We start from the raw sequence: 22,127 nt of genomic DNA on the forward strand, positions 1-22,127 counted from the left end.
GAAGTCCACGAGCTTTTACTGAAGTTATATAGCTAAATTCTATGAAAAGCATTTTTAGCCCATTTTGGTACCCAATTCAAAAACTGTTAGGGTCATAACCTTCTACCTTCCTTTTGTAGTTTTGTTATAAATTTTATAAAGATAAATCTACTAATATTCAAGTCATTCACGAAAACCAAGTGTCTATGGACAATGACAGTGCCATACAATTACAAGGGAGGTAACTCAAAATATTAGATGGTCATCTAGTATAAGAAATTCATGAGGTAGCAACACACATTTTTTTATACATAATGACAAAAAAGTTTTAAGTATTTTATTGCTATCTTGTTTTGGCATACAATGAATGGAAGATATCTATCACATTCATAACATTAGACAACAATTTACAAAAACTAATTCATCCTAATCTTAATATAGGCCGTTCAGCAACAGCCTACACAGAATTTAAGTAGCACTCCAGCTAAGAATCATGCAAAATGTGATACATGATTGGAAAGCCTACATATTTTTATTTTTGATATCTTGTTTAAAATGCTTTAGTAAACAGAAATGAGCATCTAGTTTTTCATATAACCCGTGCTCATAGGAGATAAAAATTGTATAGAATGCACTGTAGAATTCAAAAGTAAGGAAGATAACTCTGTAAATGACACTCAAATACAATAAAATCTATTGGATTTTCAATGTTGATTATCTCCTAAGAGCTGGCAGATTTGAATGAATAATTACACATTTTGTAATATAGACCCAAAATAGACATTACAAAAATAAATATATGAAGTCTTTTTTGGGGTGTATCATATTTTTCAGATTTTGCATGATTCTTACAAAGACAGCTACTTAATACACAGATGAAGTCTCAAAGTGCTGCAAAACCAACAATACATTTTAAAGACAAAAAATGAAAATGAAGTAATTCACACTGTAAACATTATAAATAATTGCTTCCTGAAGTCTTTTCTTGATAGTTAAAGCTTAAATGATGACAAAATATTTCTAGTTTTTGTTTTATGGTTTTAATAAAATATGCCTTTTATCTTTAGCATATACAGTACCTGAGCCAATCTATGCAACTATCATTGTGATTGGTCATCGATCGCCAATCAGTTTCCAATCAGTCATTGATCAGTCAAACTGATCTGTCAAACCAGTGATTGCATCACATGACCAATTAGTGGTAAATATATATTACTGACTCCATTGTTTCATTTGTCAATTTTTACACATATCTACTAAATGCAATAGATTTAAACATACTTTTATTTTATATTTCTTTTATTTCAAACAAAATATAATACATGGATTTAATATCTATAATTTTATATGGTACTATATTGGATTCATTCAAATGGAAATTCTAAAAGTTTTGCATCAAAACTGCAATGAAATTGGTCACCAGTCCTCAGTTATCGATCTGTCAGCGACCATTCAGTCAGCAGTCATCAATCTGTCAAATAGTTGCATGGATTGGTTCAGGGACTATATATACAACTGTAAATCAACTTACACAGGATATATGGCAGATGTCATATTTAAAAAATTCAAAGTATGAAAAATTGATTTGAAGCTCCTTGAAAGTTGAACATCAGGAAAACTAGTAATCCTTCCAGCAAAAAAAAATATCATTTTTGAAAAATAAACTTTTCTACATACATCATCACTGGGTCACACAGAACATCTACATCCAAGAGATTTTTGATTCAAGCAACCCAATTTCACCTGGCATTCGCTCAGTAAACAAAAGTTTACTTATTTTTATCAGTACGGTAGCATAGTGCTTAGGCTCTAATGACACTTCCATGCAATCTATTTCTTTTTGAATAGATAACTAGAATTTTCAGGATTAGGGTCAGGATTCACTTGAACCAGTGACTTTCTCCTGCAGGCAAATCCTATGGCCTCCCCAATTGATATCATTACTGCCAAGCCACATCCTAAAAGATAAGGTATAACTATTCATACTTTTTAACAAGCCATTCTAAAAAAAAACAAGGAAAACTGTTCACTAACTTGATATCCCCACTCCTTCATTTGATCACATGCAGGTTTTAACTTACAAATTGATTTGGATTAAAATCTGAAATAAGAGGTGCGCAATTGAAATATGTAATATAGATTCTGGGAATGTTTCATTAAATTCCATTCAGTAAGAGGAGTAGAGGATAAGAGGTGGGTACCCCTTAGTGTAAAAGAAGGATGGAAGAACGGATGGAAGGATGGACAGACACCCCTATTCATATATACTCCTACTAAATAATAATGTTGAGCATATGGAAATACCGGTATTGTAATATTTTTACAAAGGTATGGCATTTATTACCCCATGTAATTTGATCTAGAAATCTTAATCCCTGAACTTGAAGATTAGCACATACATGTATAGAAAAATACAAATAGTTAAGGCTAGCTAGTAAGGACAGGATGCAATATTGGTGATACTATCTGCTAAGGTTTTCAAAACTGATGATTTTTTTTTTATTTGAGTCACTGTTGATTTGACATATGAATGCCAACTGATATTGCTGATAATGTTTCTAACAGTGTTCAGAGAGATAAAAATGAAAAATCAGGTGAGTAAACTTATCTGTATTAATGCAAAATAGATGAAAACACTGACAACTAAACATTTCTATGTTGCTTGAATGTGTCCAATAGTTCTGTTATCTGTGATGGCTATCCATTTACAACATGAAAACCCATTTGTATACCATGTAATAGTTTTCCATTCCTCTTTTGTCTATCCTGGACTTGACTTTTTATAAGCAACTAGGCAGGTTTTTCTAGAAATGCAGAGGAAGCTTAGTCTACCAGTGCATCTGGTCCATGCTCCCAGTTTTTCATGGAGTCGAAGTTGTCCATTTACTTTTGTTTCTTTTCACATGTTATATGTTTTATGTTCTTTGTTGTGTGTGTCTCGTTTTCCCTATCTGCAGTCCTTTTCACAAAAAATCGTAAGTGTAAAATTAGTTGTAAGTTATGATGTCATAATAAATAAAAGTATTGTGACATCATAACTTTAGACAAATTTACTCTTATGATTTTTTGTGAAAAGGGCTGCTGGTCTTTATTCCTGGATTAAATTTTTTGCTTGGTTCCCTTGATTACTCTTTTTTACAAATATGCACATTTTAAGTCAGTTGCAAACTATTTCAGATTGAATGAATGATTATGATTTCACATCCTATGGCAGACATTTCATGCATTATTTCAGACCTTTCAAAGATAACTTTTGATTAGGACATCTATAGCTGTGTTTTACTAATGTAGTTTTTTTTGTCTTGGTACAAATGTAAAATACTTACCAAGGCAAACCCACCATGACCAATTTACAGGAAAATCAAGCATCACTGAAAATGAATATAAAAGATCTTATCCTTTTAATGTTGAGCCAAAGAAAGGTGTCACCCTCTGCCAATTGTTGGTGGAATGACTAGAAAACCACAGTACATTAAATAGTTGAACCGTGGAGATTTCCAAGTAAGGGTAAGAAATATTATATCGCCCATGGGAGAATCGCCTCTGGAAAGTCACATGACACCTTTGTCATGCAAGACAGACATGGTCAAACATATCTGACTAACTAAATATAATATAACTCATTTTTGTCTGTGGTTAGTGCAATTTCTACTTATCAAAAAAAAGGTAGAATCGGTAGAATCATGGGTTAAGGCAGCATTTATAAATCCAATATTCTGGGATTTTTTATGAATAGAACATTATTCCAGCATTCCATCATAATCTTAACAAAGATTGGTGCTTAAAAACGTAGTGACACAAAAATCTTGGTCCTTAAGGAATCCCGAAAATATGTCTTGAAAGTACTTGATTTTTGTGGTTTAATAAGTGCATGAATGCTGAAATAAGTTATTTATAATCATATATAAATAGTTAAAAGTTGTAGATTCACTTCCACTTGTTTCAGGCCTTCTGTTAGGGTGAAAATTTCAAATTTCTTTCTTGAATTTCCTATTAGCACATTTTGAAGGTAAAAGTTTTTTTTGTCATAGTTGAGTCATTATGGCATCGCCAAATACTGCTTATAAGTAGTTTTCTAAGAATTTATGTGAAAATGAGATGTTATGGGGTAGTTTTTTTCAAATCCACAAACATAGAATGCAAGCTTCAAAAACAACACACTGTGAAAATACTTTAATTCGTGGATCAAGGAAGAAATAAAAGTTCATGGATTCTTGAATTCGTGGTTTTGAAGTTTTCAGTGTACATATCAATGGTAGTATAGTAATACACTTCATTGGGAACCAAATTTCATTGTTTGGCCCACCCATGAAAAAAATCACGAAAATTGGTACCCAACTAACAAAAGTAATTTCACAGCATTTGCCAAAACTTGTCATGAAATTGAAGGCTGTTTTCTTCATTTAAATATAAGTTTGACTGATGAGCTCTACAAAAAAAAATGTCTCATGAGATAAGCTGTTTGTCTGTAATTTGCCTGAATTTTCAAATTTTTACTTAATTTTTGTCTTCAGTTTTAGTGCTACATGTATATTCATGAACAGCTATAAAACTTTGTTTTCTATGAAGACAAATATTTTACAAGTGAAATATGAGAAAATTCTCAAATTTATTATAACCACTTCAGTTTTTTGGTTTGATTTCAATATTTGTTTTAAGCATACCCCTTTAAAAAAAGATGAGTATAATATCTTAGGAAATTGGTCATCACAATAAAAAAAGCCTACAAATAAAAATGAATTATTTAGAGTCTGTTGTTGTGCTTTGGGTAGGTATTTCACCTCAATCTCATATGCAGAGTGTATATTCACTGTTTCAAAGCTTTACAACTCTGCCACACTCAGTGGTAAACTCAACCCCTTCATGCACATTAGTACAGTACACCAGAATAAGCTTCGTAGATGTGTAATGATTACAGCGCTTACGCCCTGTGAATTTTTTCACATCCTGTATATAGTAGAGCCTAAAAGCTAGTGGAGTCATATCAATTTAGTAAATCAGGAAGCAGTTATAGGTTTGCTGAGGAGATTGATTTCACCTATGACAATGGGAAGAAAATTCTCTTAATAGTGTACCAAATTTGACATTTCTACCATATAGATGAGAATTTTTAAAAAAATCTCTAATTATACCAAATTTGACACCTTAGGTATATCATATAGCCCAGTTTAGAAGACATACTAGGAACTTTAAAATTTTTGCTCATTGGGAAACCTAGTACAATATTGATCAGCAAGGTCCATGAATATCATGATGTAACAACTAAAACGACTGACAAATACATCAAAGGAACAATTTTTATTGACTAATTTCAGCTTCAAATGGATGTCAAACTTACCTAGAGATGACAACATCACATGAAAGATAGTAACAGTGATGGCATAGTCCCATATTCTGCTTCGTACCATACAACCATATATTACACCACATATGAAGTAGGTAATCTCCATAGAAACAATGTTCACTACAAAAAATATAATGAACATCATAGCTAAATTTATGAAGCCATCTGATTGATCAGTTCTCCTTTGGCAATATAGGTTATTTTGTATAAAGTTACTTGGGATTGTGATGTCACTGATTGATCTGCAGTCCACAATTTAAATACATGTATTCCTAGACTACATATAATGAGAATAGGTACATTGAACGATATAAATGTAAGAGACAACAACCCCCCCAAATGGGATGAAAATGTCAGCCCAAGGCCACCCATTGGTCTTCAAGGAATGAAGAGGAAACCCTCATACCACAGGGCAGGCTTCAGCTGGCTTTGCTGACTTTGGAGAGGTGCAAAAAATGTGGCAGGTTAAAATACTTTGGCGTGATTACAACCCTGCCCCATTAAAATCTGGCCTCTGTGGAAAAAATATTAAGAAATGAAACACACCTAAAAATCAGTTCAAAAAGGTTGGAGTCCCTTGTTACAAGAAAAATAAATATTTCAACTGGACTAAAAACCAAACTAAAACATTTTTTGATAAAAGAAACAATTTTGAACTGAAAACAGCTAGACATTAAATTGCATAACAAGAATTGTTTAAAATTTTTGACCAAGTTATGCTTTCAACAACCATCATTTTTGCTGTCTCTAAGCAAGTGTCCTTACTTCACCTATTTAGGGCAGTTATTAAAAACTCATTTAAGAGTACAGCTACATGTCAAAAAGATTAAAACTTACCCAATTCTTTACGTTTGTACTCTCTACAACATTGTGATAGGACTATCCATGTCTTGAAGTCAAATGGAATTTTGCCATCAAAATCACTTAGCCTGTGAAGAAAAAATATAAACAAAAAAATTAAGATTCAGCATGAGTAAATTACAAAAATACCAATCATAAATATTGCAAATTTTGATATGCTGTACACATGTTTCAAGGAGTAAACTCTCAACATCAATATTAAAATCAAATATGTATCGAGTCCAAAAATATATGTTTACAAGAGAATTCAACACTAAAACTACTGAAACTATTGAAGTAATTTTTTTTTTAGATAACTGTTCTTGTTTCCCTGATTTATTACAAATACAAGCAATGTGCAAATAAATGTTTTGGTGTTTTTTTCAACATTAATATGCAAAAAATGAAGTTTAACAGGTTATATTTGTGCAGTTAACATTGCATTCAAAGAGTTAACAAATATGTCTCAAGTTTTTTAAAACCCAATTCAAAATTATTTCATAGTTGGTTTTCTTGTAACTGAAGAGCATGGTTCACAAATTTAAAACAGTACAGCTACAAGCTTAGTATCAAATATCAGACCCTTTACTCTATAAAAGGATTTTTATGATAGACCAGCAGTCCTTTTCACAGAAAGTAGTAAGTTATGATGTCATAATAGATCAAAGTACAGTGACGTCACAACTTACGACTAATTTTGCCCTTATGATTCTTTTAGAAAAGGGCTGCTGGGACTTAATATTACAGGGATTTGTCACTCCTAACAAAGTTTTAATGATGTAAAAAAATTACTGTGCCTCCCTGGTCTTGAAACTTAAAGCCTACAAGGTTTATATTTGACTTTTGCACACCAAAGGAAAGGGATATTATCATTCAGGATTGAAATTTCTATGAGTAAGGGTGTGTTCTTAAAAAACAAAAATATTATAATAAAGAGTTTCATGGGACCCAGCATGATACAACCGTAGTGGTCGAATCCTGAACAGTTGGGGCAAATATAGTTGCAATATTAGTTTTTTATACTCAAGCATAGGGACTTCTGGTTCATTATTGAACAACAACTGGTATGGACATAATGTAGAACAAAACTTGAAAAATAATTAAAAAGCTTTCAAAATAGAACCAAAAATTTAGGGTTGTAGCACCTTTGACCCCTTAAAACTCGAAAACAGTCCAAGATATCTGAAATCTGATTGAAAATTGTAGGCAGGGACTTTCCTAAGGAATCCAATAAAAAAATAAAAAATCGGACCAAAAACAAGGATTCCAAGACAATTTCTGTACAGGTACAATTAGTGGAAGAACAGACCCTTGCTAGGTGGCAGAGGACAGTATACAAGAAGTCACAAGGATATCTTTCAGCACTGTGGGACCACTATGAGTCGCATTCCATCAGCACCTCAAATTTCTTGAGAGTTGTTGGGACAATGTACACTCAACCAGTTCCTGACACCATGGAAGAGTGACAGCATGAGCAGCTGTAGCAGTGACAGTGACCAACTTTTGAAAACTATCTGAATATAATTTTATGTCTTAATGAATATATGTTTCTGTGGTCTTTTTAGTTTGAATGTTTGTGAGCACATACAGTACTGTCAGCACAAATTTTAATTTCTTCACTCTCCACAGTGGACACATTGTCTCCTCTCTCCACAGTGGAAATATGAGTGGAGTCACAGTGTCTCCACTCTCCACAGTGGAGATATTATGAGTGGAGTCACCGTGTCTCCACTCTCCTCAGTTGAGTCACCATTTCAAAAATTGTCTGTAGTTAACTCATCCAGTCTTTACACCAAAGTATATTTAATGGTTCTAGCAGTTTAATAACATTTTAGTAATTGATATAAATAAGTATTGAAAAGTATAGAAATAGAGTTTTTAACTTTGGTGGAGTCACAATGGAAAACATGAGTGACTCCACCAAAGTTAGAGTGGAGAAATTTAAATTTTGGTTGACAGTAGTGTACATATGTAAATGAAAAGTATGGGGACGGATCAACCTGCTACCATATCACTAAGTGGACAAGATATTCAACCATTTACCTACATATAGAACTCAAGGCAAAAAAGTAATAGGGTGAACAAGATTTATGGGCAAATGAAACCCAGATTCAGGCCAGTTGAGCTAAAAATACAGTAATTGATTTGCTCTTGGCAAGGATGCTTGCTATGTCTAAACAAGAGGCTCCCAGGAGCCTGAATCGCTCACATGGTTAATTTTTTGCCTTTCAAGGGCAGTAACTCTTAACAAGGAGTTGTCCGACAAATTTGGCTTCCAAAGATTTTGGTAGAACTTATCAAAAGGATCATTTCATCAACTGACAGTTTCATTCTATCTATGATAGTTTTCAAGATATTGGCTGAAAACTGATAGAAACATAATTTTTTACCTTTCAAGGGCAATAACTCTTACATGGAGTCATCTGACAACTTTGATCCTTGGAGACTTTTGTAGGCCTCATAATAAGAATCATTTCAGCAACTGAGTCTCATTCTATCTATTAAAGTTTTCAAGATATTAGCTGAAAACTGTAAAAAAAACTCATTTTTCTCCACTGAAACGGCAATAACTCTTACATGGAGTTGTCTGACAACTTCGATCCCTGGAGACTTTTGTAGGCCTTTTAATAAGGATCATTTCAGCAATTAAAAGATATTAGCTAAACCTTAAGGTCTGGAGATATATATATATACAAAACTACTGTCTGACCCCCTACATGTATGTTCTATTTTTAGTAACAACGTCCAAAAAGGGCAATAACTCCAACATGGGTCAACAGATTTTCACCAAAATTTGACCAGTTAGATCTCATCATGCCGAATACTTTTACCCCATGTCAGAATTGGCTAAACTTAACGGTTTTGGAGATATATGCAAAAATAAGCAGTCTGACCCCCAGGTTCTATTTTTAGGAAAGACAGCCATGTTTTTTAACTGATCAAAAATCCAAACAGTCATTTTGTTAAGGATACCCCAAATAACAAAAATACCAACTTCCATTGATTTTTTAAAGTAATAATATCAAAAACAGCAAAAAATGTCCAAAAAGGGCAATAACTACATGGGTAAACAGATTTTCACCAAAATTTGACCACGAATAGATCACATCATGCTGAACACTTGTACATGTACTTTGTCAGAACTTGGCTTAACCTAACGGTTTTGGAAATATATGCAAAAATCTGCTGCCTAACCCCTATGTTCTATTTTTAGTAATGGAGGCAATTTTTTTTTTAACCCATCAAAAATCCAAACGTTCATTTCATGCAGAATACTCTAAGGAAAAATAACATAAGTTTCATGCAAATCTATTCAGTAGTTTAAGAGAAGAAATTGTTAACGACGACAAACGCCAAGTGATGGCAATAGCTCTGGTGACCTATGGCCAGGTAAGCTAAAAATGTAATCTCTACACCTAACCATAACTGGCATAGCCATAGCCAGGCATAGCATAAGGCATTTCACAAGATAGTTTAGACTTGACAATGTTGATGACCCTTTACTTTAGTGTTTATACTCTTAAATCACAGAAAAATATTACCAAAAAGATGCAAACACTATGCTTCCTACGGAAAAGTAAACAACATAAAACACAAGGAGACATTTGAGGATGTTCAATGCAATAACTCGAGCAGATACGCTCATTGCATTTTTGTTTACATTTTCGGTTTAGCATTACCTCCCTCTAATGATAGCACTTACACTTCCGGTCGGTAAATTTAGATGCAGACAAAGACTTCCATCAATTCAAATGTCCTTGTGTTTTCTGTGACTACATTCAATGAATAAAATAAATGTTGCAGTGTTTTTTCTTCTTCACGAATGAAAATCGAATGTTATAGCAATTGTTGATTTATAGTGGGAAACATTTGCATACGATATATTTTTTGAAACGAACTCCCGCCATATTTCGTAAAGAAATTAATGCGCAGCAGAAAACATAAATTTGTTTTCTTAAAGAAGGATAGTCATAAAATATTTCACTGTCACTTCTATCCTGTCCGATGTAGATTTTTAGGATTATTTGTCCTTTAACCGCGTTTTTAATTATTTTTTGTTCCTAGCAAAGATAATTATTTTTCCGCGGAGTCTGGTCCGGAAAATGTTCTGCGGCAATGGTGTCTTCGGCTAACTGAAAGTGTTTTGAAAATACCTATCCCAGGATGGTGAAAACAAGGAACAGTATTGGTTTGGAAGAATCTCCTGATATTTTTCTGTCTCTAGATAATGAGAACCAGAGAAATTCCCGCAGAAATCTTGGGAACTTCAATGATGTATGTGATAAACTGAACTGGCTTTCATTATGAATTCTTATTTTCCTTGTTTGAGCAATGATAGTTGTATCTTTCAATCCACATGTGATTTTGTCCTTATTTTTTCAATTTAGTATTTGTAATCTATACTTAGCACTCGTAGCTGAATTATTTATTGTCAATATACCGTGTAAAAGAGTACAGACTACAGTCAATTTTATTCTTTTCAAACTTGCACCACCTTCCTTTGGTTGGCTGCCCCAGCAAAGCTGGTGTTACGCCAACAATCTATTTTCTCAACTTGGTCCCATCTTAATCTCTGCATGTAACATGTTGGTGGCCATGGCAAGTATGTTCAAATATATGACTTATAAGTAATCAATGAATGTAGGGAGGTCAGTCAAAATATGAAGTATATAGAAAATGTACAAGTTTATATTAGTTTGAAAGAGCCCAAGAAATGTAACTTACTGGTGCAAAAATTTTTAAAATCGGTCAAGGGGTTCAAAAGTTATTACAATTTAAAGTTCAAAATTTTGGTCATTTTTCTTGCGAAGGCAAAATGTCACATTTTGGGCACTTCTGTGGCCCACATAAGTCAAACAGGTAAAGAAATTCATACATTGTGTCTTAATCATTTAAATAAAGCCATTTCATACTTTGATTTAAGCCATTCAGGAAACTTGTATCTTAGATACTAAGAAAATTACACTTTTTTAAAATTGGCAAAAAAACACTTTGGACTTTATTTTTTTTGCTATGTGTCAACAGCATCGTGAATTAAAGTGCCATTTTTGGATATTCATATTTGGAAATTGGAAGGTAGTAGAAATCTGATACTTTGCTGTTCTTTCAAGAGTAATCCATTAATCAGAAATAAATAAACAAATATTATGTCAAAACCTCTGATTTGTTTTTCATTGGAATCAAAAACACTGCGGCAGACCCCCTTTTTTTTATATGCGTTTTTTTTCAACAAAAAAATACATTTTTGCTTACTTAGAATTCAAAAAAAATATTTAATTTTTTCTGTCACTTGTTTTGTGTGGCAATAAAGTTGCTTGACTTGAAAAATCATGTTATATGTTTTTCAGCTCAAAAAAATTTTTTGAGGTAGAAAATTTACATTTTAGGGTAAATTTTAGAGCTATTTTCAGTGGAAAAAATGGCGTAAGGTGAGACAGAAAAAGACATTTTGAATTTAAAAGCAGTTTTTAGCACATGACAGTTATTGTTATTGTGATTAAATATGTAAAAACACATTTTTATCAAGAAATAATTGAATTATATTTAAAAATCAACAAGCAAATGTTGAAAAATGGGGGTAAATTGAACATTTTTGAAAATTTCAGATTTAAAAAAAAACCCCGCATATTTATGCTAATATTGATCAAAATATCAACCTACCATATACTTATGTGGTACCATTTTAAAGCTTAGAATCTAAGCTATCACATGAAGATACTTTCATCTTATTTTGCTATAAAATGTTTAATGTGGATGAAAATTTGTTAGGCCTATACCTTAAATGAAGCCAGACGATAATCAAAATAAACATACATTTTTGCTGCAAAAAGTGGCAAAATAATAATATATCAAGGTCTGGTCAATTCTAAGATTCCTAATGTAGTCTTGTAATGTTTTCTTGTTTAAATAGGGTCTTTTAACATAATAATAATCTCATTATGTTAAAATTGAATAAAATTTCAAAAACATGCTGTTTTCCCAAGAAATTGAGAAAATTTTTATGAATACATTGACTTGAACCAATGCGCATCCTTTCACTATGGAACTTTGAAGCCCTAGCTGTTTCCTCATGTGTACTATTATGTACATTAAATGATAATAAACAAAGTATCATCATTTGATTAAGTTTAATGAACTTTTCGAAGTTTCCATTTCAGGCCAGAAGGGTTTCTTCACCAGGATCTACTATGTCTGCCAAATCTACAAAAGAGATTATGTACATAAGGACAATACACCTATTAACATCATTTACCTTATCAATTTACTTACAGTTAGTTTACTTTTCTATTAAATCATAATCTGGTTTGCTAACAATCTGAAAAAATGTAAAACTTTATTTGATGTTGGTTGCTCACAAAGCGGTTGACAAAAGATGTGGCGAGGAGTTAAAAACACCAAACTTCCTTTTCCAGAATAATTATCTTCATTTCAAAACAAGAAGATTGTTTTATAAGGTTATATTAATGTTATGTTAAATAACTTAATATGAATAATTTCGCTGTGTGATCCGTCTGGTTCTTCTATCGAGTGTTGAACTCTCTTACCAATCAGGTTATCGGGTTCAGGTGTGTCTGGAACTACCCTACTTACTGTACTCCATATGGTCCTACCTCAGACTCAGCCCATATTCGTCTCATAGCATAGTCCACTATGCTCCTCAGGCCATCTGAAATAAACAAGTAGTGGAATTCAATGAATATGTACTGTGAAGCAGTTTTAAAGCAGAGTCTAAACACCAAACTAATTGACAGTTCTTGTAAGTAATATATGATTCAAATGTAAATGCTTATTTGTTACCATAATTAAAAGACTCAAAAGTTTTACTATTAAAATAAATAAAGCTACTAAACTAAATCAAAGTATAAAAACTAACTTACCATGAATTCGAAACATCTCCAGAACTCAACAAAATGAAACTAAAATGATGAAAAACAAACAGAAAATAAAACTAAATCATAATAAAATTTACATCAGTGTTTACTTTTTATATGACAAAATAAAATAAATATTTAGGCAGCCTGTTTACTAATACTTTCTTCTGAGATAAATCAATAATTAGAAGAAAAAACATAGTACAAGTATGTTTCATATACATACAACAAAAGATTGGTATTATGAGTCAATCAATGTGATCCTAAAAAGGCAAAAAAAAAAATATTAAACCATAATTAATTAAAATTTAATGATAAATAATGTATATTACTAGGATTTTAAACCTTTTCCAAGCAATTGTACATGTATATGATTATTAAATAAGTAGAGCATCTACAATCCTCTAAAAAATGAATATGTAAGTTAGCTGTTAAAAATTGTACAATATGAATATATAAAGTAAACTTAAGAAGATGCAGGTCATATGTAAAATATGCAATTGCCACATATATAAATCTCATCAAATAAGTTCTATTTATCAAGTAAAGTACAAGCAGGGCTACATGATAATTGTTCTAATAAAAGTCATAATTAATATATATTAACTGATAAAATGAAAACCAGAAAAAAAAGTTGTGTATCATTTGAAGAAGCAATTTAAGGTTGATTTTTTTTCTACATATGATAATTTTGAATAAATAAAACAGTTAAAATAAATATAAAGAAGGTTTATGCTTAAACATGTGAGTTTCATATAAATTGGGCACTACATATAAATTAAAATTGAATTATCAAGGAAATTAAATGCAATATGTGCAAATTCTCCCAACCAATAGAAAAAAAGCAAGGTAAAATACAGAGACTTCCGATAATATAGGAAAGTCGATAAAGTCCGAAAGATTTTGAATGGATTGCAATCAAACGTTGGGAGAATTTACCTCATTACATATTCATCGTTTAATAAAAATGTTATGGAAACATATTCCAACTAATGCTAAATGAGAGTAATCTTTTTTAAATCACCTCATACAAAATCAAACGAAAATCAGACCTTCCAAGAAGGTGAATATAGTTTTTAAGCTTGCAGAATATAAAAGGTCATTCTAGAATTTGACCTTACGGAAACAGGGCGATTAGGCTTATATTAGACATAATTTAGGTACTTACCGTAAGTGATTGGCCTCCATGGCCTAGGTCCATCGTTGTCTGCACCACCAGTCAAAAATCCGTCCAGAAAACAGTCGGTAAAAGGCATTTATCCACGAGTGTTTGAAAATCTTAACAGAAGCTATGGCGGATCAGTAACATCCGGTTAGCAAGAACGATAACCGGTCCCGCTTTAATTTTTGTAAAAACCACGCCCTGACCACCCTAATATCCAATCGATTCCGCAAGCTATTATTGTTTTTCTTCTGAAACCAGGGTTACGGATGGACGCAGAAAGGATTAAATTTTCGGAATCCGACTGTCAGTGCATTCCGGGTACGCAAAAACTATTTTTTTTCAACATGTTTTTCCTTAAAATTACGTAAAAAATATGTTTTGTAACCAAAAAATTAGCCTGACAACCGGATTATCAAAATTGAAGATATTTCCAAAAATTTAAGCCATAAATGAAGAAAATCGGTCCAGTAATAGCTTGCGGAATGAATTTTGAAATAGGTATGATCTTTGACACATAGTTTTTCAGGCGGCCATTTTTCTCAAAGTATCGTCACTTCAAACGTTTGTACCAAATGACCAACTCCAATAACAATGAAAGTTGTATATTTAGAAAGAGAAATGTCTCATCTTCAATTACATATATTTTTTATTGTCATGCAATGGATTTTTAACCATTTTCTAACGTGTTAAAGTTGACTCAAAATTGAGAATTTTGCTCTCGCAAGAATATCGATAAACGCACTACCGACCTCCCTAATGAATGTCAATTATCTATCAGCAAAAAGTTCAAAATACAGGTTATCAAGGACGTGGGTTATAATTTTTAATTTATTTAAAATTTTGAGAAAATATTTAGTGTGTGCAGTTTTCAACATGTTAGGCCTTATAGGATAGTTATGTCTCTACTCACTTAGGTGGGGAGACTTGTTTTTGCTGTCTGAGATATTTATCATTACAATTTCATTGTAGTTCTTACAAAATATGACTACAAATTACAAAGGGCTACTTTTCTCTTGTTTAAAGATAAAAATATGTTTTAAAATCAATTTATAAGAATTGGCAATAATAAAAATTTTGTCTATTGAAAAATAATATAAATTTTCCATGTGCCTATTTTGTTTATTGCACTTCACGCAATAAACAATATGCACATGGAAAATTTTGTTATTTTTCAATAGACAAAATATTTATTATTGCCAATTCTTAAACAAGACCATAAAAATATTTGTGTTCATGGTTACGAAACAACCCCCTTTGAGCCTGACCCTAGTCAAAAAACTAAAAAGTTGTGATTTCAATTGCAGATCTACCAACCTAATTTTTAGTTCATAATGTAATCATAAACATATTTTTTATGGCCTTATTGGCATGACTTTGACGAGTGTTTTTATTGTTTGTACTTCTGTATTCAAAGACATGTACTTTTTTTAGGATGAACCAAGTGAAGACAGTGATGATGTTCGGATAACAGAACGTACAGTGAGAATTAATGCACCATCCCCAGCAAGGAGGCGGCGCAGAAGGTTAGAACCCGTTCATCTTTTAAAAGTATTGCTTATACATGTGTATTTGTAATAAAAAAAATTTGCGCACACTAACAGTAGCTGGTCTGGCTTCCAAATTTCTGTTGCCAGAAAAATTGCCAGCTGCCAATTTTCAGAAACTAGAGCCAAAACTGGTGCCAAAAAAATGTCTGTCAATTCATCAAAATGACCACTTCATTCATGACATACATGTACCCAAGATTCAATCTTGATGCATGAATAAAAAAGGTTTTTAGCTCTAGTCTTAGTCAGGATCTAAAACAATTAGTCATTTTTCATATGCAAAATAATAAAGTACTACTCAAGAAACAGGTGTTTTATTTCTATCAAGGACTTTATATTAGTATGCTTACAGACATGTAGTCCCTGAATTTTGAACATGCTGACCTTTTTCCTTTGTGGTCCAAGTACGTTTGTCATAAATATTATTTGATTTTTTATGTATAAATTTTCAACAAATTTGATTTTTTTTTTAAGTGATAATGTTTTTAGCAAACTACAATTGATCTTTAGTTGTGTCTTTTTTTTAATTATCGCTTGTTCTCATATACTGCTGCTTGATATCTAAATATTATGACTTGATGCCTTCAGTATTTCCTTAATTAGATTTTGGGAATTCCCATAGTATTTATTTACTGATTTTCCTGCCAAAAAAGCCACATGTCAAAAGTGTAAACAAATGTCATCCATTTTCTTTTGTCAATTCTTGCATATCGAAGTGTTTTAAACACTTCCTGATGGGATAATCATTGTTAATTGGATTTAATTTATTTTCGAAGAAGGTAAATCTATTTCTGAATGTATCATGTGGTTTAACAGGGTTGTAAAGCTTGTTTGTAGCCACATGCACATGCCGTGACATGGTCATGGTTGAGACCAGATGATGAGATTTTGATTGGCTCAATTACATATTTACATTTGATTGACACCACCCATGAGGATATTGTGAATCATGGTCACTTGGTCTAATTATGTTTCATTTGCCTCAGCTGTAAATAAGTTATGGTCAGTTAACTCTGACCAGCAACACAATTGTTGAACTATTGCCCTCTTTCAGAATCATTGAAGGAAGTTCATTTTCTTCTCGCCAACTATGATGTCGTAAACCCCCATTTCTGTGACGTTCAATTAGGAAGCACGAGCGTCTGACTGTTAGAAGTGCCCGTTGTCAATTACGCATTTTCCAACCCCTTTTTAAAATTTAAAGTGTATTTCAACCAAATTTAAACTCGTTTACTGTTTAAAGGCTCTTTGTATGTTTTGCAAATTCAAATAGTTTTTGAATTATCCATTTAATGAATTTCAATATGCCAAATATAGCGGGGGAAAAACTTTCTGGTTTCTTTTTCGTGTTCACTTTCTCAATACACTTACAGGATTTTTGGCTTCCGATAACAACATGATAAAAAAATGCTCTTTTGATCAAAACATGTAAAAAGTGAAAGCCAAGTGTTGTTGCTTTAATGGTTCGATGATATTTCTCTTCTGAATTGTAATGGGGACAATCGTGTCTCCCATTTTACCTTTTCCCCAAGTCGTATTTTCCTCCTATTGGAGGAGCACAATGGATTTCATCTGAAAAATCGGAATCCATCGCTTATGTTTTTTTAACATCTTTATCATACTCTTCAGGTTTTGTGTTGATTACGTCTGTGTATTTTTCTGTTTTGAGTTTGTATTTACTTTTTAATATGTAACTTTTAAAGTCAGTGTATGTATTTTTTTTTCAAATATACCATCAACATGCATATCACTAGTACAATTATTCTGTGTCAAATAAAATATGGGTACCATAACTGTTTTTATGTTGATCTTTATTTATTTATTTATTTTTTTTTTTTTTTAAACACATAAGACTATCCACAATAAAGTTAATTGGCATTTTGAATTTTTTTTTTGTAATAGAAAAAAATCAATTGAAATGGGTGTTTAGTTATACAGTTCATTGAAGACTGATATGTGTAAATAATCACCCAATGGTTGGGAGATTATTGTAAATTATTGATTCATGTGTTAGTAATCTTTTCCAGGATCTTCAACTCTAATATTTTTAAAAAGTACCAAACACTCACAAAATATTTTATTTGATTATTAATCAACTGAATATATTCACATGCAACTTGGAAACATTTTATTCATTACACACATAATTACTTTTCTGTTACATTGATTCCCACAAGTCCATAGTAGTGTCTGTGACAATTAAAATTGCAAAAATGTTTGTTACACAAGCTACACCCAAAAGAAGTATCTTTTTTCTTTTTTTCTCCATGTTTTGGGCAGTATTTCCAATTTGAGCGCTTCCTAGAAAGTTTGGTGGAGAGTGGCAAGTTAGAATTACTACTTTTAAGTGGGTTAACAATAAGCGAATATGTTTTTCTTTTTGAAGAGGAAAATCCGTTTATCAACTGCATGGCTAAATTAACCCTATAGTCTAATTGTGTGAACCGCTTCTTTCTTTGAGCTGGTTGACCTGGTTGATTGTCATATGAGGTGCATGTAATGAAGTCGTTTATGATACAAGTGTTCAAAAGAAAGTTCATAATGTATTTCCACCACTTTTTACCCTATCTACCAACAGGATATTTCGCTCTAAGCTGGTCACATAAATCAACCCCACGGAAATTATTTTGGTAATTCGTCACTATTTTTGGCCGAGTAATTTGGTATACCATGACATCTATCTACGAATTAAGATATACATAAGTAAACACTATAAAGTGAAAAAGAACTGTAATATCTATGCTATTCAAAATAATATTTCATTGAACAAATACTGAAGAATAAAATATGACAGACCTAGATTAGAATTCAATTTTCTTATCAATTATTGAAGTACACGTACGAAGGGATTGGGCGAAATACCACAAAATGTACAATTACATACATGACGTACTGTGCTTTTATTGAAAAAAGTTTTTCTTCAACACATGTATGTTGACTGGAATATACTTTATAACATTTAACTGCAGTTCTTGTTACACATTTCAAGTAAAAAAAATACCTGATATACAGATCCATTGGTAGACAAAACATTGACAATCCTACTATCCATCCAGGCGATAGCGACAAGATTCCCGGACTGTTTAGCAACAAACTGTCCCTGGTCTAATTTCACAGGAAGATTTTTCAACTCATCTGGGAACTGTTTCTTGTTTTTTTCTTATCGTTTCACACATGTAAATGGCTGGCGTCGGTTTCACAAAAAGTCATAAGTGTGAAATTGATTGTAAACCATGACGTCACAATGCTATTTTAGATAATGACGTCATTACTTTGAAATTGAGACCAGACCTTAGGAGATCTTTTGCTAATGGGATAGAGGTAAAGAAACTGTCCATATATATACGATCGTACTTTCCCTTCAGCTCTGGTAATATTGGTTACGACATGATACCCCAAACCTTTTCCATCATTTGGACTGCTTCCTTTACCAAGATACAAGTCGAACTGGTGACAAAAACCTAGAAAATGATATTTATGGAAACATTGCTATGGAGTAAATATGTGTGTGATAACATCTGATCACAAATAAATCCATTTTCTGTTATTGATTAAAATGAACAGGTATTTTTTGTTAGTAAAGAATATTCATGACTGTATTAAATAAATTATGCTTTAAAAAATATATATCTGACTTGTTAACATGAAAAAAAAAATTTATAGTACATATTTTTATGTATCAAATGCACAGTTGTAAATGTATTATAAAAGTATCAAAATGCAGTGAAATAATCATAATTTTATGAGGGCTTACCAAATGTGCTGTCACACCTCATCTACACTTTAATACCCCACTTTATGGGTTTGGAAGGCAAGTATTTGTTTTGTGCTGAATCGTTCCTTGAATGCAATCATTCCCTCGTCTATACTTAGGTTTTTTTAGGTTTTACCACAACTATACATGTTTTTGAAACTTTGTCTATATAGGGTCTAATTTTGTGCAGTTTGTCTTCATTTTCCTCCGTAGAATTTGTATGTAGATATTGGTTGATTTTCTTGTATCTTTTTACTGGCATCACATTTTTATGCCTGCATTTGCTAAGTATTTGTTACTAGACATAGATATTTGTAGTCTGGCACTTGAATGATGCCCATCAAGATCAATATGCCTGTAAAAGTTCATTTTAATATAAATATGACTTTTCAAAAAGGGTGGTTAATATTGAGTAAATGTGTGCAGTTTTGTGTATTTACTACTATTTTCATAAAAATGTCAATATGCATTCAATTATAAAATGATCACAAAAAAAACATGAATACAAAATGTAATAATGTTTTAATTCTTTGGATAAAAAGTCTTGTACATATGTTGTACACTTGTACATGAATTTGACATTACTTTTTAAAATAATTTTATTGTTCAATATTTAAAGAAAATGTCAAAATTTTTGCTTTTAAATTCAAATAAAGCTTAATTTTGGACCTGTCAGGATGATTTATTTCAATGCAAAGTTGCTTTTTTTTTAAATTTACAAACTGTTCTTGTCAAACCTTTATCACTTCTGATACATGTACTTTTTATCATGATCATGAAATGTCATTTGTATGTATCATTTCAATTTTTTATTTTAAACAAATAAAAAAATACACATCTTGAACCTACAAAATAATGATAATTATTGGGGTTTTCCACTTTCATGAATATATGTATTTAGAGATAGACTTACCGAAATACGCCAACATTTCGTCCCGGTTGGTATCTTTCCAGTTCGGATCCGGTGAAGTGGCCATCTTGTGCTGTGCATGCATATTTGTTTCTTGCACCACTTTGTCAACAAGACTAAGAGGGAAAAGCTGATGAAAAAATCATGTGGAATTCAGTGGCAAAAGAATTTGTGGTCCTGTCGTTACAGTGAAATCATGAACTGTAATAATTCTGTTCAGGGTCTGACCACGTCACTTCTTCCATGTTCTGAGGATGAAGTGTTTCCCTGTCGACATCTTCAGGCTCTTCATCATTGACACCCCCTCCTCGAACGCTGTGGGTATACTTGTGTCCATGTCCATGATATCAGAGTCTCCATCGCTATCAGCATCCACATCATCGGCCCTGGCATCATCTACTGTCACTATTTGATTCCAAACATTGGGACATTTGGCTGCCATGTTTTTGTTGTTGTTGTGTGCCGTCTGCATGTTTGGCGATCTATTTAAAGCAATAATGTACACACTATAGTTACATTGTTGTTTATTTACTAGCATGTATTGTGCAAAATCAATCACGATCATTATTTGGACCCGAACGTCAGTCCATTTGAATTTTCATAACCATTTAGACAAGGTGGTTGAAATTGCATTAAAATGCGTTACCGTGGGGGAATGGGAGGTGTGTTAAAATGTGTCACTGCGGGGAAAGAGGGTAGCGTTAAAATGCATTACCGTGTGGGAAGTTATTAAGTACCAGTCCACATAACATTCAGACACTACCAATGGTAAAGTGATTCATGGTCAAGAAAAACCCACCAAAGGATGCTTTTTTATTCTACATATGCTACACTTTCACATAACAACAACCTTTTCTGTATTCAGATTTGCACTTTTGAGAAAATCATACATTTATCTCCCACTGTAAGCCACCAAATGAAGCCAAATTTTATAACGATAACTCTTGCAAAGTGCAAATTTCATATACAATCTATATAATTTTTATCTCAAAAGCGCAACAACCAAATGAAAGACCAAGACTGGTTACGTGACCAGTTACTGTTTATGAACAGGAAATAAAACTGAATTTGGTGGGTTTTTGACATGCATGAATCACCTTCTGTCTGATTTTTAGAAAGACTCCTACTTAATTGGAGAGAATATCCATTGCTGACAAACTTCCTGTCAATTTTAAGATACAAAACCTAGGCGCCAAGAAAATTGCCAACTGGTTATTTTTGTCGCCAGATCAAATAGAAAACCGCAAATTGTGACATTGGCAAAGCCCAGCACAATCCCTGACCGATGATCCCTTCAACTATTGTTTGTATTTGCACATGTAAATTCATGTAGTTGGTTAAAAAATTATCATTGTTTATTTTTGTTTTGTGGTCTAAATATTTTCAAGATTTTTAATGTTTCTGTAAAAAATATTTTATTAAAATATTTCGAAAAAATACTAAGTTTTGCAACGCAACTAACTTTAAGGCGATATACATTTCATGAACCAGGCATCTTTATATGCTAAATGTACATTTTGTGTGTGTATATGAATATTGTCTTCTTTATATCCCTTTTGCAGGAGATTTAAGGAAGATGATGAAAGTGGAGATGGTATATATACTTAGTTTTATATTATTACTTCTTACACTTGATAGAAATAATACAAATTAACTGGGATTTCTGAATTATCCAGTTTTTTTCTTCATGCTAGGTGTATTTAATGATTTATCAAT

General features: G+C 32.1%; 2 protein-coding genes and 1 long non-coding RNA gene across 7 annotated transcripts in view; 1 reads left to right on the forward strand and 2 right to left on the reverse strand.

Annotated features, from left to right (window-relative positions):
- Nucleotides 1-302: 302 nt before the first annotated feature.
- On the reverse strand, nucleotides 303-9,851 carry LOC148628616 (putative transmembrane protein 244). Its single transcript, XM_088591114.1, has 5 exons — nucleotides 9,706-9,851; nucleotides 6,161-6,252; nucleotides 5,318-5,443; nucleotides 3,306-3,350; nucleotides 303-1,937 (listed from the first exon to the last, which is right to left on the reverse strand). Exons 1-5 carry the CDS (start codon nucleotides 9,807-9,809, stop codon nucleotides 1,810-1,812), a joined length of 495 nt encoding a protein of 164 aa, XP_088447240.1. The 5' UTR covers nucleotides 9,810-9,851; the 3' UTR covers nucleotides 303-1,809.
- A 412-nt stretch (nucleotides 9,852-10,263) lies between these two features.
- Nucleotides 10,264-22,127, forward strand: part of LOC148628617 (ATPase family AAA domain-containing protein 2-like) — a 47,733-nt gene continuing 35,869 nt past the window's right edge. For 3 of the 4 annotated variants that reach the window (XM_088591127.1, XM_088591148.1, XM_088591138.1), the window contains exons 1-3: nucleotides 10,264-10,438; nucleotides 15,632-15,723; nucleotides 21,974-22,005. In XM_088591127.1, coding sequence (XP_088447253.1) covers nucleotides 10,328-10,438; nucleotides 15,632-15,723; nucleotides 21,974-22,005 — 235 coding nt within the window. In that variant the 5' untranslated portion in view covers nucleotides 10,264-10,327. The remainder of the gene's footprint in view (nucleotides 10,439-15,631; nucleotides 15,724-21,973; nucleotides 22,006-22,127) is intronic. The other variant, XM_088591158.1, reaches the window with a different exon arrangement.
- LOC148628618 (uncharacterized) lies at nucleotides 12,277-14,958 on the reverse strand. Of its 2 annotated transcripts, none has more exons than XR_015924052.1 (3): nucleotides 14,204-14,958; nucleotides 13,042-13,080; nucleotides 12,277-12,364 (listed from the first exon to the last, which is right to left on the reverse strand). It is a non-coding gene; the product is annotated as an uncharacterized LOC148628618 (long non-coding RNA). The 2 variants fall into 2 exon arrangements; XR_015924051.1 differs by lacking the exon at nucleotides 12,277-12,364 and adding an exon at nucleotides 12,810-12,830.

The sequence above is a fragment of the Perna viridis genome, chromosome 1 (genome assembly GCF_037379345.1).
Source record: "Perna viridis isolate PV_CMFRI_1.1 ecotype Kerala chromosome 1, ASM3737934v1, whole genome shotgun sequence".
Taxonomy (NCBI): domain Eukaryota; kingdom Metazoa; phylum Mollusca; class Bivalvia; order Mytilida; family Mytilidae; genus Perna; species Perna viridis.